Here is a 14,716-nt window from a genome sequence, read left to right as displayed (position 1 = left end):
ACCTCTTGTGCACTCGGCAACATGTTTATCTGAGTTATATTTATTCATAGAGTGTCAGCTCTTGTGAGCAGGGCTCTCATTCCTAGTGTTTTATTTATTACCCTGTGAGCTGATTTGATTTGTGCCTGATTGATCCCTCTGAATGGTAAAGCGCTGCGGAATATGGTGGCGCTATACAAATAGAGAACCGCAGGTACAGTAGGGTCATACGCGAGTCGTCCAGCAGATGGCGCACGCCGGCCTCCCATCCCTCTGTACACACTGAAGGGCCATGTATTCGGAGTGGGCGGGGACGTGACAAGTCTGTGCCACGTTCTCTCGGTTTCGTCGCAGCCGACCGCGCCGCCGTCCAAGTGAACTACGGCGGTGAACCTGGAGTACAAAGTTGGGAGAGTGCCCCGAGCGCACAGGACGGCCGCGGAGACCCATGCAACTTATATCGGGGGGAAAGATCGGGCGCAGAGGGTGATCGCCGGATCCTACGAGCGAGCGCAGGATCGTGTGGATCTCTGGAAGTCTTCACCGGCACAGGAAAAGTTAACTCTTTCCTGTAAGCGGACAGCTGCAAGTTTTTCCTGCTGTGCCAAGTAAAAGGGAGGAGCAGCTGTAAAAAGTAAGACTTCTCTCACAGGAAGGAATCCGGGATGTTGTGAGTGGATCCTTCCCCCCACTAGATCGTTGGGATCTCAGTGCCTCTGGGTGCTATTGGCGAACCTATGAAGTGACTGCACATTGTGCCAGAGACTCTTCCCAGGTAAGATTACAGTGCTGAATAATTCATGTCAGTGGAGAGTCTGAGTGCTCCCTGCACCGGGACGAGGAGCTCCCTGCACCGGTACGAGGAGCTCCCTGCACCGGGACGAGGAGCTCCCTGCACCGGGACGAGGAGCTCCCTGCACCGGGACGAGGAGCTCCCTGCACCGGGACATGATTTACTAGGTGCTCTCTGCAGTCCTTGCTCTGGTAGTTCCTTATTTTGGCAGGAAAGAAGGTCACCCCTCCATGTGTGATTCAGTCATGTGTCTCCTGTGACTGATAGTCCTGTCCAGCAATGTGCCAGTCACACAGACCTGTGCCCTGCCATGTATAGGGGGTAATGGATGGCAGTGGGGAGGAGCAGGAGCCGCCTAACATTACACAACACATGAAGGAAAGTCAGCAGGTTCTGATTGGTGACAGAGTGTGACAGATGGGAGCGGATGAGGCTTGTAAGGATAAAGGTGCGCCATATGGTTACACATTGTTACCTGAGGTAAAAAGTTAAAAACCGATCTGAGAATGACCGAGGTGCCCCAGACAATGGTGTGGTCCCACAGATGGCACCGCGTCCCTAGTGCTCTCCGGTTTAAAGAATGACACCAGTGCTGGTTAGAGGGTTTTACGGTATGTGTGACCATCGGCTGCTGGTCAGCGCTTTCAACATGTGTAACGGTATACGCACGCGGCGTGTATTACATGCGTAAAGCTTCATTCACATGTCAGTGTTCCACATGCATGTGCTGTATGTGTTCTCCACAGACAGCCCACGTCTCCAGTCCGTGGTTTTAGCGCGGAAGCATGCTCTATTTGTCCGTATTCACAGATCCATCACACACCTTATAGTCTGTAGGTCCGTGAAAACCACAGATGCCGTCCGTGTTTCACAGCGTGTTAGGTAGAGATGCTTTTTAAAACAGTTTTCAGCTGCACAGTGTCCGTGAAACACGGATGGCACACGAATAGTGTTGAGCGAACTTGTGTTTTAAGTTCGGCGTCTAAAGTTCGGGTTTGGGTTATCGAAGTATCCCGCTATGGATTCTAAATTCCGTTATGGTCCGGAATCCATAACGGGATACTTCGATAACCCGAACCTTAGACGCCGAACTTAAAACACAAGTTCGCTCAACCCTACACTCGAACAGTAAAAACGGACACGGATCCTTCATGCACATCTGCAAGGAGGCACCACTGACCACCTTTTCACGGATTTGAGCACGGACATGTGAATGAGGCTCAGTACATGACCAGCAAAGCAGATGAGATTTTCGGAATCTCTTTCCATGAAGAGAATGACCCGCGGAGCTTATTTCGAAAACTGCTTTGTGTCGATTGTTTGCGCGGATTTTCAGTGCAGGTTTCACCTTTTACAAGGCAAAGGGCGATATCTGGCGCAAATCCATATAAATACCACTAAAAAAAATTAAAGAAAAACAACGAAACAGTGCTTTGTATGTCCTGTAGTTTATATTTCCCACAGATAACATCTGGAGCCGGTGTATTTACCGCAAAAGCAGCTTGTACAACAAGAAAAGAGCAAAAGTGCCGAAAAATGCCTCTAAAAACCTATGTGTGAATCCACCCTAAGGCCTCATGCACACCCGTTCATTTCTATCGGTCCGTTAAAAAAAAGGGGACAACCCATGGATGTCATCTATATGTCCGTTCCACTAATGATAGAACATGTCCTATTTTTGTTTTTCGGACAAGAATAGTCATTTCTGGTGATGGGAGTGAGCACATGGAAGGTGTCTGTATTTAGCGGACAGGGGTCTGGCACCAAACAGCTGCCACTGGGGGGGGAGCGGAAGGAGAAAGCTCCATCAGCTGTGTAATGGCCGTGTTAGGTTACTGCAGCCCAACTTGATTTGTGGTCACAAGTCGCACTCAACTTTGCCATCGTAGACCACAATGTAAGTCATGTGTGACATGTGACTCTTCTGAGATGTTTTTACAGCCAACTGACAGCTCTAATATAGTCGCCTGACAGCCAGTTGGACCAGTGTTTTTGGGCGCACTTTTCTGAGACTTGCTGTCACACATCAACGCGTGTTGTCGTAGCCTAAAATTCTACACATTTCACAAAAAGTGTGCAACATTTGATAGATTTCTTGCACAACCGAGAAGTCTGACAACAGTGCTGGCTGCAGGCCACCGCTTTCCATAATCCCCTGTCCTCCATGATTGCTGCAGGTTCCAGGCCAAGTAGCCTCGATCCGTCGATAAACTGTATAGCAGATATGTTCCAAGAAAGTATAGCAGGAACCTCTCCCTCTTTCCAAGATCCTCCTGGCCAAGTAATCTGAAGCTTTCTATGCTTCAGCTCCCAAAATAAAGCTAGGAGTGGACAGTCAGTATTAATTATAGGCAGCCCCCTGGAATTTCTATATTTAGATCCTTTTCACATGAAAAGTGAATTTTGAAACTTCTTTTTAAGAAATGTTTTTGGACTTTAGATTTACTAAAAAATAAAAAAAATCTACTTGGCCCTATAAAACGTACTGTGTAAAACATACTGTACTAAAGTATAAAACATACTGCAGGCAAATGTTTAGCAATTACCAGTGGTAATTACCGTAAGCAATTACCCATGATAATTAACCAAATCTATTCTTGCCATTTTAATAACCTGCCGTAGGAAATGTAAATCACCAGCCCCAAATGTTAGGGCTTATGCGTCATTCACACGTCAGTCATTCACGGACATGTGCTGTACATGTTCTCCGCGGACAGCACACCTACCCATTCATTCACACATCCGTGTTTTAGCACGGTCCGTGGGTTGTGGTTTTAGTTCGGAAGCATTCTCTTCATCGTGCCCATTATAGTCTCTGGGTCGTGAAAAACATGGACGCAACACGAATGCCATCCGTGTTTCATGGACCATTAGGAGGAGATGCTATGAAAATGAATTTACAGCTGTACAGTGTCCGTGAAACATGGATGACACACGGAGAGCCAACAGTGGACATACGGACCAAACATGGATCCTTCATTGACATCTTCATGGATGAATCACTGAGATTTCAGGCATTAGGGCGCATTCACAAGACCCTATGTATTTTGGGGTCTGCAAAATGCAGATCCACCAAAAATACGGATGACGACTGCGTGACGTTTGTGTTGCATCCGTTTTTGTTGTGGACCCATTGTAACAATGCCTATTCTGGTCCGCAAAACGGACAAGAAAAGGACATGTTCTATCTTTTTTGGGGGGCTGTGGAACGGACATACGGATGCGGAAGCGTGCCCTATTTTTGTCCGTGTCTACAGATCCATCATGCCCATTATAGTCAGTTAGTCTGTGAAAAAAACACAATGGCATCCGTGTTTCGTCCGTGTTTCATGGATCGTTTCTAGGAGAAGCTTTTAAATTCATTTTCAGCTGAGCAATGTCTGTGGAATACGGATGATGCACGGAGGGCAAAAAATGGACACAAGGACCAAACACGGTTCCTTCACAGATGAACCACTGACCGTCTTGTCACTGATGTCATCACGGACACGGATGTGTGAATGAGGCCTTACATGGAAGACTATGGAAATTATTGAATGCAGCACAAACCTGCATTTTTGTAGCAGCGCTTTGGACACATTAGGTGTGTTTTTTTGGGGTCAGTGGCTTTTTCTCTTAAAGTGGTTCAGAGCTGAACTCGGACATAACCTCATCTTCACTAATTTAGGCCTCTTGCACACGACTGTATGTATTTTAATTTGCGGTCCGGCAAAAAAACGGATCTTCAAAAAATGCGGACGACGTCCGTGTGCATTCCGTATTTTGCGGAACGGAACAGCTGGCCCGTAATAGAACAGTACTATCCTTGTCCGTAAGGCGGACAATAATAGGACATGTTCTATTTTTTTGCGGAACGGAAATTCGGAAATGAACGCACACGGAGTAACTTCCGTTTTTTTTGCGGACCCATTGAAATGAAAGGTTCCGCATACGGTCCGCAAAAAAACCCGGAACGGACAGGGAAAGAAAATACGTTTGTGTACATGAGCCTTTAGCATGTATGGAGCATTTCTTGCTCTGATGCTCCCCTTGTCCTGCACTGCATCGCGAAGGGCCAGATCTGTTTTGTTTACTTCCTCACTATTCTAGGTGGAGACTTCCGCCTAGCAGTGATCCCAGTGATGTCACCGGCACAAATGGGCGGTCTATAGGGCTGCCCTAGACTCTAAAACAGCTTAGGGCAACGCAATAAGACCGTCCATTCCATAGGTGGAAGTTTCTGCCTAACATACAGTCAGGTCCATAAATATTGGGACCCCGACACCATTCTAACATTTTTGGCTCTATACACCACCACAATGGAGATGCAAACAACAAATCCAGCTCACCCTATGTGTCGTATTCCCAGCGCACGGATCCAACCAGGTCGGTCTTGTATTGGCAACAAAAAGGAAACTTGATCCAACACTTGTGGGATAGTTGCTCCAACTTTATTGGTGAAAATCAATCGCATACAGTGGACCCCTCTGCACACTGGCAACTCTTCAGTTAACGCTAGGGGTGCACCGAAATTCCGGCAGCCGAAAATATCGGCCGAAAATGCACCTAATCCACTTCGGCCGATATTGTTACATATCGGCCGAAAATATGGGGTGTGGGATTTGTCACCCACCATCTGCGGGCGGGCGCCGGGCGGGCGGTTTACTTTGTAACTGCATCTTTATTTTACCTTACAATCGTGAGGCTCCAGTAACTAACAACTCTGCAGGCAGAGCGGAGGCCGGCGTAACGTCACTTACTCACGTGACGCGCCTGCTCCGCCTCCTTCATTCATAAAGTGGGCGGAGCAGGTGCGTCACGTGAGTAAGTGACGTTACGCCGCCCTCCGCTCTGCCTGCAGAGTTGTTACCGGAGCGTCACGATTGTAAGGTAAAATAAAGATGCAGTGAGTGATGCTGTGAGCAGCAGGGCCGGGGCTGTTATGGGTAGGGGGATCGGTCTATGGCACTGCTATGGGGAGAGGGGATCTGTGCACTGTTATGGGGAAAGGGATCTGTGCACTGTTATGCCCATAACAGTGCACATATCCCCTTTCCATAACAGTGCACATATCCCCTCTCCATAACAGCGCCACCCACAGATCCCCCTCTCCATAACAGCGCCACCCACAGATCCCCCTCTCCATAACAGCGCCACCCACAGATCCCCCTCTCCATAACAGCGCCACCCACAGATCCCCCTCTCCATAACAGCGCCACCCACAGATCCCCCTCTCCATAACAGCGCCACCCACAGATCCCCCTCTCCATAACAGCGCCACCCACAGATCCCCCTCTCCATAACAGCGCCACCCACAGATCCCCCTCTCCATAACAGCGCCACCCACAGATCCCCCTCTCCATAACAGCGCCACCCACAGATCCCCCCTCTCCATAACAGCGCCACCCACAGATCCCCCTCTCCATAACAGCGCCACCCACAGATCCCCCCTCTCCATAACAGCGCCACCCACAGATCCCCCTCTCCATAACAGCGCCACCCACAGATCCCCCTCTCCATAACAGCGCCACCCACAGATCCCCCTCTCCATAACAGCGCCACCCACAGATCCCCCTCTCCATAACAGCGCCACCCACAGATCCCCCTCTCCATAGCGCCACCCACAGATCCCCCTCTCCATAACAGCGCCACCCACAGATCCCCCTCTCCATAACAGCGCCACCCACAGATCCCCCTCTCCATAACAGCGCCACCCACAGATGAATTTCATTCATGAAAAAGAATTATTAATAAAATCATTAAAAAAAAAAGTATTTTAAAAGTATTTGGGCAAAAAGGCAGTTTCGGTTTCGGTTTTCGGTCAAGGGCATCCTGAATTTTCGGTTTCGGTTTCGGACCAGAATTTTCATTTCGGTGCACCCCTAGTTAACGCGTTTCGACCACTTCTCGGTCTTAATCATAACTCACTGTATGTGATTGATTTTCACCAATAAAGTTGAAGCAACTATCCCACAAGTGCTGGATCAAGTTTCCTTTTTGTTACCACCACAATGGATTTGAAATGAAACAAACAAGATGTGCTTTAACTGCAGACTGTCAGCTTTAATTTGAGGGCATTTACATCCAAATTAGATGAACGGTGTAGGAATTACAACAGTTTGCATATGTGCCTCCCACTTGTTAAGGGACCAAAAGTAATGGGACAATTGGCTTCTTTCCATGGCCAAGTGTGTGTTATTCCCTCATTTTCCCAATTACAATGAGCAGATAAAAGGTCCAGAGTTCATTTCCAGTGTGCTATTTGCATTTGGAATCTGTTGCTGTCAACTCTCAAGATGAGATCCAAAGAGCTGTCACTATCAGTGAAGCAAGCCATCATTAGGCTGAAAAAACACAACAAACCCATCAGAGAGATAGCAAAAACATTAGGCGTGGCCAAAATAACTGTTTGGAACATTCTTAAAAAGAAGGAACGCACCGGTGAGCTCAGCAACACCAAAAAATCCGGAAGACCACGGAAAACAACTGTGGTGGATGACCGAAGAATTCTTTACCTGGTGAAGAAAACACCCTTCACAACAGTTGGCCAGATCAAGAACACTCCCCAGGAGGTAGGTGTATGTGTGTCAAAGTCAACAGTCAAGAGAAGACTTCACCAGAGTGAATACAGAGGGTTCACCACAAGATGTAAACCATTGGTGAGCCTCACAAACAGGAAGGCCAGATTAGAGTTTGCCAAATGACATCTAAAAAAACGACATCTAAAAAAGCCTTCACAGTTCTGGAACAACATCCTATGGACAGATGAGACCAAGATCAACTTGTACCAGAGTGATGGGAAGAGAAGAGTATGGAGACGGAAAGGAACTGCTCGTGATCCTAAGCATACCACCTCATCAGTGAAGCATGGTGGTGGTAGTGTCATTGCGTGGGCATGTATGGCTGCCAATGGAACTGGTTCTCTTGTATTTATTGATGTGACTGCTGACAAAAGCAGCAGGATGAATTCTGAAGTGTTTCGGGCAATATTATCTGCTCATATTCAGCCAAATCCTTCAGAACTCATTGGACGGCGCTTCACAGTGCAGATGGACAATGACCCAAAGCATACTGCAAAAGCAACCAAAGAGTTTTTTAAGGGAAAGAAGTGGAATGTTATGCAATGGCCAAGTCAATCACCTGACCTGAATCCGATTGAGCATGCATTTCACTTGCTGAAGACAAAACTGAAGGGAAAATGCCCCAAGAACAAGCAGGAACTGAAGACAGTTGCAGTAGAGGCCTGGCAGAGCATCACCAGGGATGAAACCCAGCGTCTGGTGATGTCTATGCGTTCCAGACTTCAGGCTGTAATTGACTGCAAAGGATTTGCAACCAAGTATTAAAAAGTGAAAGTTTGATTTATGATTATTATTCTGTCCCATTACTTTTGGTCCCTTAACAAGTGGGAGGCACATATGCAAACTGTTGTAATTCCTACTGTGGTGGTGTATAGAGCCAAAAATGTTAGAATTGTGTCCATGCCCCAATATTTATGGACCTGACTCTACCTGTATGTCACCGGTAGTAAAGAAAAAGCCCTTGCCCTGCGCGATGCAGTGTACGGCATGGAGGAGCATCGGCGCAAAAAATGTTCCGATGCTGCACTCATACAGGCTACATGAAGATGTGGTTATGTCCGGGTTTTTTTTTACCAATGTATTTTTTTTCATCCAGAGAAAGTGATTTTCCTATCTAAAAATATAAGGCTTTAAAAAAACTAAACAAAACCCCCCCCCCACCATTAACCCCTTCTTGACATGGATTCTGGGTCTTTAAAGATACCGCTGCCATAGGGTGTCTGCTATTTTACACAGCGGACACAGGCCGGCAGTGTGATCAAGGAGACCCCTGATCACTAACATTTAACTCTTCAGACACCATGGTCAATTGGTGACCGCAGCACCTGAGCAGTCATTTACTGGGAACAGGCTGGTCTCAGTGACGCCCCTCTTTCTCTTTCCGCGACAAGATTGCAGTAGCCGCTCAGTCTCTATGACAGCCAGAAGCCTGCCATATGGAAGTTCCTGTGGTCGGACTTGAAGGGGTTGTCCAGCCTTTTTTAAATGAAGGCCTGTTCTCCGGATAGAGATCAGCTGTTCTGAGTAGCTCCGTTGCTGGATGTCAGCACTGGAGCTACAGAGCACCATTGATTTTGTCCACTACAATGAGCGCATAAGAAAGGCTGCACAACCTCTTTAATAGGAACACTGAGATTTTCCCATAAACTGTATTGGTAAGCCATTTTAGTCTACAGAAGAAGTGATCTAATGATCTCACGTTCAAGTCCCTTAGTGAAACTAAAATGAAGTTAAAAAGAAGTTTTAAAAAAAAATTAAAAACAACAAAAACAAAGAATAAAAATTCCAATCACCCCCCTTTCCCTGTTTTACATATAAAAATAATAAAAGAACTGTTGTGTACGTTGTCATGGAAAAAAAAAAAAATGAATAAAAAGTCATATATAGCCCAAAATAGTATCAATAAAAACTACAGATCGCTTCTCAGGAAGAAACCGCACAGTGAACACCGTAAAAACAAAACCTATGGCGCTTGCGTTTTTTTTATTTTTTTTATTTTTACAGTTCCACCCAGTAATAATTTTTACAGCTTCCCAGTACATCATGTGAAATATTATATGGTGCCATTAGGAAGTACAACTTGTCCCGCAGAAAATAAGCCCTCCTAAAGGCTCATTCACACGACCGTATGTATTTTGCTGTCCGCAAAAAACAGACCCACAAAAAATATGGATGATGTCCGCGTGCATTCCGTATTTTGCGGAACGGAACAGCTGGTTCCTAATCGAACAGTTCTATTCTTGTCCGTAATGCGGACAATAATAGGACATGTTCTATTTTTTTGCGGAACGGAAATGCACACGGATTACCTTCCGTTTTTTTTTGCTGACCCATTGTAATGAATGGTTCCGCATACGGTCCGCAAAGAAAAAGGGAACGGACACTGGATGAAAATACGTTTGTGTGCATTTGGCCTAAACCTGTGTGAATGGGAAAGTATAGCTATGGCTTTTGGAAGGCAGGGAGTAAAAACCAAAATGCAGAACTGGAAAAAGGCTGCGGCGGGAAGAGGCTAATACATGTGCTAAAAACTCCACAAAATGCCTAATAAAAAAGCTACAAAAACCACAGTGATTTTTCTAAATTGGCTAATACTGTGTTAATTTGCACCTATACGTCCATTTAGCAGAGTATATGGATACACAAAGGGGGTCATTTGTCAAACTGGTGTAAAGTAGAACTGGCTTAGTTGCCCATAGCAACCAATCAGATTCCACCTTTTATGTTTGACAGCTCCTTTGACAAATAAAAGGTGGAATCTGATTGGTTGCTATGGGCAACTAAGCCAGTTCTACTTTACAGCAGTTTGATAAATGACCCCATAAATGTGCTGATCTGTGTGACTGTGAAAAACCACAAGTGTATAGCTTCCCATAGCTCATACAGATCCATCTCTTTCAGGTTCCACCCCCTGGTCAGCCACTCCGCTCAGTTACATGCCCACCGATATCTTTCTGTAAAGTACGAGAAAGTTTAAAGAAAGTCCCTGGAATCTGAAAAATGGCCAATGTCGGGGCACAGATGGACAGATCTGATGGAGAACAGAACAATGAGTTCAGCGATATCATCAAGTCCCGATCTGGTAGGTTGTGATTCCTGCTACGTGTTATCTCTGCTTTCAACTTTTTATTGATTACTGAGATCCAGTGTAAGTGATGCGGCCGCTGCCTCATTGTCTCCTCCTTTACAGTAGGCACTTAACCAACAGTTGGAAGTTTTATTACTATTCTACTATAGTAAGAATCTATTTGATCTTTTCTTAAAGGGAACTTGACACCACAAAATGCAGCTCCATCTGCAGGCAGCAGGTTATAGAGCAGGAGGAGCTGAGCAGATTGATATGTATTTTTTTGGGGAAATATTCAGCAAAACTTGTGTTTTATACGTTAATTTCTGCTAGGTGTTGGTGGCCCCCTCTTATTCTGCTATGGGGCTTTATAAATTATAGTTACTCCCCTGATTTCTGTAATCCCTGGTTCAGATGAATAGGGCAGATACATTTCTGCAACAAATTTGCTACGAGCGAACGTATCCTTATGTCCAGTCTAGGCAATCCTCAGTAAACAATTGGGCAGATTTAGGGTACTTTCACACTAGCGTTTTTCTTTTCCGGCACTGAGTTCCATCCTAGGGGCTCAATACCGGAAAAGAACTGATCAGTTTTATCCTAATGCATTCTGAATGGAGAGGAATCCGTTCAGGATGCATCAGGATGTCTTCAGTTCAGTCTTTTTGCCTTTTCAGGACGGAGATAATACCTCAGCATGCTGCGGTTTTATCTCCGTCCAAAATTCCAGAACACTTGCCAGAACGCCGGATCCGGCATTAATTTACATTGAAATTAAAAATACTGCAATGCCGGATCCGTCCTTCTGGGCTGCGCATGCTCAGACCGCAAAAAATGTGAAAAAAAAAATAAATTGAAACGGATCCGTTTGTCCGTATGACAAACGGACAGACGGATCCGTTCTTGCAATGCATTTGTGAGACGGATCCGGATCCGTCTACAAATGCTGTCCGTTTGCATGCAAATTGCTGTTTAGGCAGGCAGTTCCGGCGATGGAACTGCTTGCCGGATCACTCTGCCGCAGGTGTGAAAGTAGCCTTACTATTGCAAATGTGCACGTGGCTTACACCACATTTATTAGGCGTTTTTGTCTCGACGTGGGGCGTGCCTTATGGTAAAATGGGGTGACCTAAGGTGCGACAGTAGGATTAGACAATCTAAAGTAGTGTCAGATTTGTCATCCAGCATCATCCACTGGGAGTGCAAACTTCTCTACTGTCCCGATAGTTTGTTACAAAGTTCCATTGTAGATAAGGCTGTGTTCACATCCGAATTGAATGCTATGTTAGGTGCCTATGTCTGGACAAAATAGAGCAGCAGGTCAGGTAAAATGAGACACCATAAAGGAAACTTGACGGACTCCATTGTAGTCAGTGGGATCCGTGACAGATTCGGCACTGCCGTCATCCTCCTTGTTCTGCCGAACAATGGAAATGAATAACGTGTATGTGAACAGATCCTGAACTGTATCATCCTGCTTATGTATGCTCCTTTGCTCACAGAGGACTGCCTAGTTAGGCCTCATGCACACGACAGTATTTTTTCACGGTCCGCAAAACGGGGTTCCGTTGTTCCGTGATCCGTTTCCGTGTGTCTTCCTTGATTTTTGGAGGATCACCAGACATGAAAAGTGAAAAAGAAAATCTAAGTCAAGTTTGCCTTGAAAATGATAGGAAAAAAACGGACACGGATCACGGACGCGGATGACAATCTTGTGTGCCTCCGTGTTTTTTCACGGACCCATTGACTTGAATGGGTCCGCGAACCGTTGTCCGTCAAAAAAAATAGGACAGGTCTTATTTTTTTTGACGGACTGGAAACACGGATCACGGACGCGGATGACAAACGGTGCATTTTCCGAGTTTTCAACTGACCCATTGAAAGTCCATGGGTCCGCAGAAAATCACGGAAAACGGAACAACGGACACGGAACACAACAACGGTCGTGTGCATGAGGCCTTTGGCAGTCTTTTAGCGTTAGGCCAGTTTGGACGAGCACGTTCACTGCGTGAAACACGTACCATGTAGGAGCATGAATTCCTGTAGTGACCTCTGCTCCTCTGAATGGACAGCACAGCATTATAATGATTTATAATGCTGCGTGTCTCTGCCTGATTTGTACTGATGGCGTTACGTCAGGGCAGAAACACACAGCATTATAAATCATTCACCATGGGAATTCACGCTCCCACACGAAGCAGGTTTCACGGAGAGAACTCGCTCGCTCGTCTGAAGCTGGCCTAAGGAATAGTTCACATTTTAGTGATTTGGCCAGTGTTTGATCAGTGATTTCCATCAGTGATTCTGAGCTAAAACCAGGTGCTGGTCAGGAACGCGGAACAGGTCCCGATCTTTCCCTTAGGGCTCATGCACACGACCGTAAGTATTTTGCAGTCCGCAAAACACGGATCCGCAAAAAAAAAAAAAGTATGACATCCGCGTTTTTTGTTGTTGTGTGGATCCTGTTCTTGTCCGCAAAACGGAACGGACATACGGAAAGCACACATCATTTCAGTCATTTCATTTGTTTTTTGCAGACCCATTGAAATGAATGGTTCTACATACGGACCTGTAAAAAAACAGAGCGGAAATGGGAAAAAAATCTGTTTGTGTGCATGAGCCCTTATGCCTTATGTCTGTGTAGTCTCCAACCCTGGCTTTGGCTCCCAATCACTGTGTGAAAGTGACCTCAGATACCACTAGGTTTTCAGCTTCTGGATGGAGAGCCGAACAAGATACTGAAAATATTGTGAAATTGAAACACAAAAGTCACATTTTTAAATAATGTTGCAAGCACCAGGTTGTACAAAGTAACCTCTGAGTGTGGTTGTAGACATTTGGTGCAGCTCCCACCACTCTGGTCTCCTTTCCTCCACCTTATGGCTGCCTCTATTCCTAATAGTAGTAGTAAATGTGTTGCACCCATAATAGCCCATGAGTAGTGGAGGGAGACTGTCCTAGGAAAGGCATTGACTCCTAAGGGCTCATGCACACGACCGTTGCCTGTTTTGCGGTTCACAAATTGCGTGTGCATTACGCGTACTGCGGAACGGAACATCCGGCCTATAATAGAACAGTCCTATCCTTGTCCGTAATGTGGACAATAATATAATGTTCTATATTTTTGTGGATGAAACGGAACGGACAGATTGATGCGGACTGTTTATTCCCGATAACTGTGTGACAGTGTGGGTAAAGCATCAGAAACAACTGGTCACAGTGTAACCTCAACGTCAGTACATGCGTCTCCGTGTTTTTCCTCAAGAAGTGTAATAAAGCAGTTAAAGAGGTTTTCCAGCTTGATATGGTTTACAATAATGCTGGATTCAGAAAGCACGACCTGGCAGGCAATTATTGGGACTGTTCATTCCCGATAACTGCCTGCTCGTCAGTGGAGGTGAGAGGTGCATTTACATGCAGCAATCACTTAGTGTATAAGATGAGCAATGGTTACTGCCACCGCTCGCCTTCATACAGATTCAGTATTTCTGGGCAGCACACGGGACAATTTGCTGCCCAGAAGCGATGATTTCATGTGCTGCACGAAAGATCATTTCACCACATTTTTCTCAACAGCACGTTTACACAGGTCTATTATCGGGACTGAGTGTTCGTAGTAACCGAACATTGGGCCATGTAATTCCAGCTTAACAGATAGGCCCACACCTACTTTTTAAACTTCCCCTTCCTAGGGTCACGTGGCCCCTACTGACTGTCATGTGACTGTGGCAGCCAGCTTCCGCCCGGTGGTCACCTGCAGTACATACTGACATCAGCTCTGCAGTCATATTGGCTGCAGTGTGTCCCTTTAAAATACCTGATATTACGCGTTTCTGATCTTATCGACTTTTGTCCACGGATCAGGTATGCTGCATGTAAACACATGGGCCTGCTCTTCATGTAGGGACCACCGTGGTTTAGCACTGTTACATTTGGCTTCTTCAACCGTCCATTAGTAGGAACCCTAATGTCTGTACACAGGGGCGTTGCTATAGGGAGAGCAGAGGTCACAGTCACACTTGGGTCCTGGTGCCTGAGAGGACCCTGCTACATTATAAGATACCATTATTAGAAATGACGCATGGTAAGTGGGGGGACCGCTGGTCCAGATTTTGTCATAGGGTCCGGGAGCTTCAACGTACATTTCTACCTATATGCTGTGCGCCGTGAACTCCGGCAGTCTGTTCCAGAGGGGGAACATGGAGGATACCACTGTGTACCGGCGGATCCCGATTCACTATAATGGGATCCGACGGGGATCCAACCGCTTTCTGACACATATACCTGCTTTTGGTTGGACAAAAAATGCTGTACGTA

General features: G+C 46.0%; 1 protein-coding gene across 5 annotated transcripts in view; it reads left to right on the top strand.

Annotated features, from left to right (window-relative positions):
- Nucleotides 1-322: 322 nt before the first annotated feature.
- The window catches only part of UTRN (utrophin), a 683,920-nt gene continuing 669,526 nt past the window's right edge, over nucleotides 323-14,716 (top strand). For 3 of the 5 annotated variants that reach the window (XM_040429574.1, XM_040429571.1, XM_040429568.1), the window contains exons 1-2: nucleotides 323-754; nucleotides 10,234-10,414. In XM_040429574.1, coding sequence (XP_040285508.1) covers nucleotides 10,333-10,414 — 82 coding nt within the window. In that variant the 5' untranslated portion in view covers nucleotides 323-754; nucleotides 10,234-10,332. The remainder of the gene's footprint in view (nucleotides 755-10,233; nucleotides 10,415-14,716) is intronic. The other 2 variants (XM_040429572.1, XM_040429573.1) reach the window with 1 other exon arrangement.

The sequence above is a fragment of the Bufo bufo genome, chromosome 4 (genome assembly GCF_905171765.1).
Source record: "Bufo bufo chromosome 4, aBufBuf1.1, whole genome shotgun sequence".
Taxonomy (NCBI): domain Eukaryota; kingdom Metazoa; phylum Chordata; class Amphibia; order Anura; family Bufonidae; genus Bufo; species Bufo bufo.
This window is presented reverse-complemented; position numbering and strand designations above follow the sequence as displayed.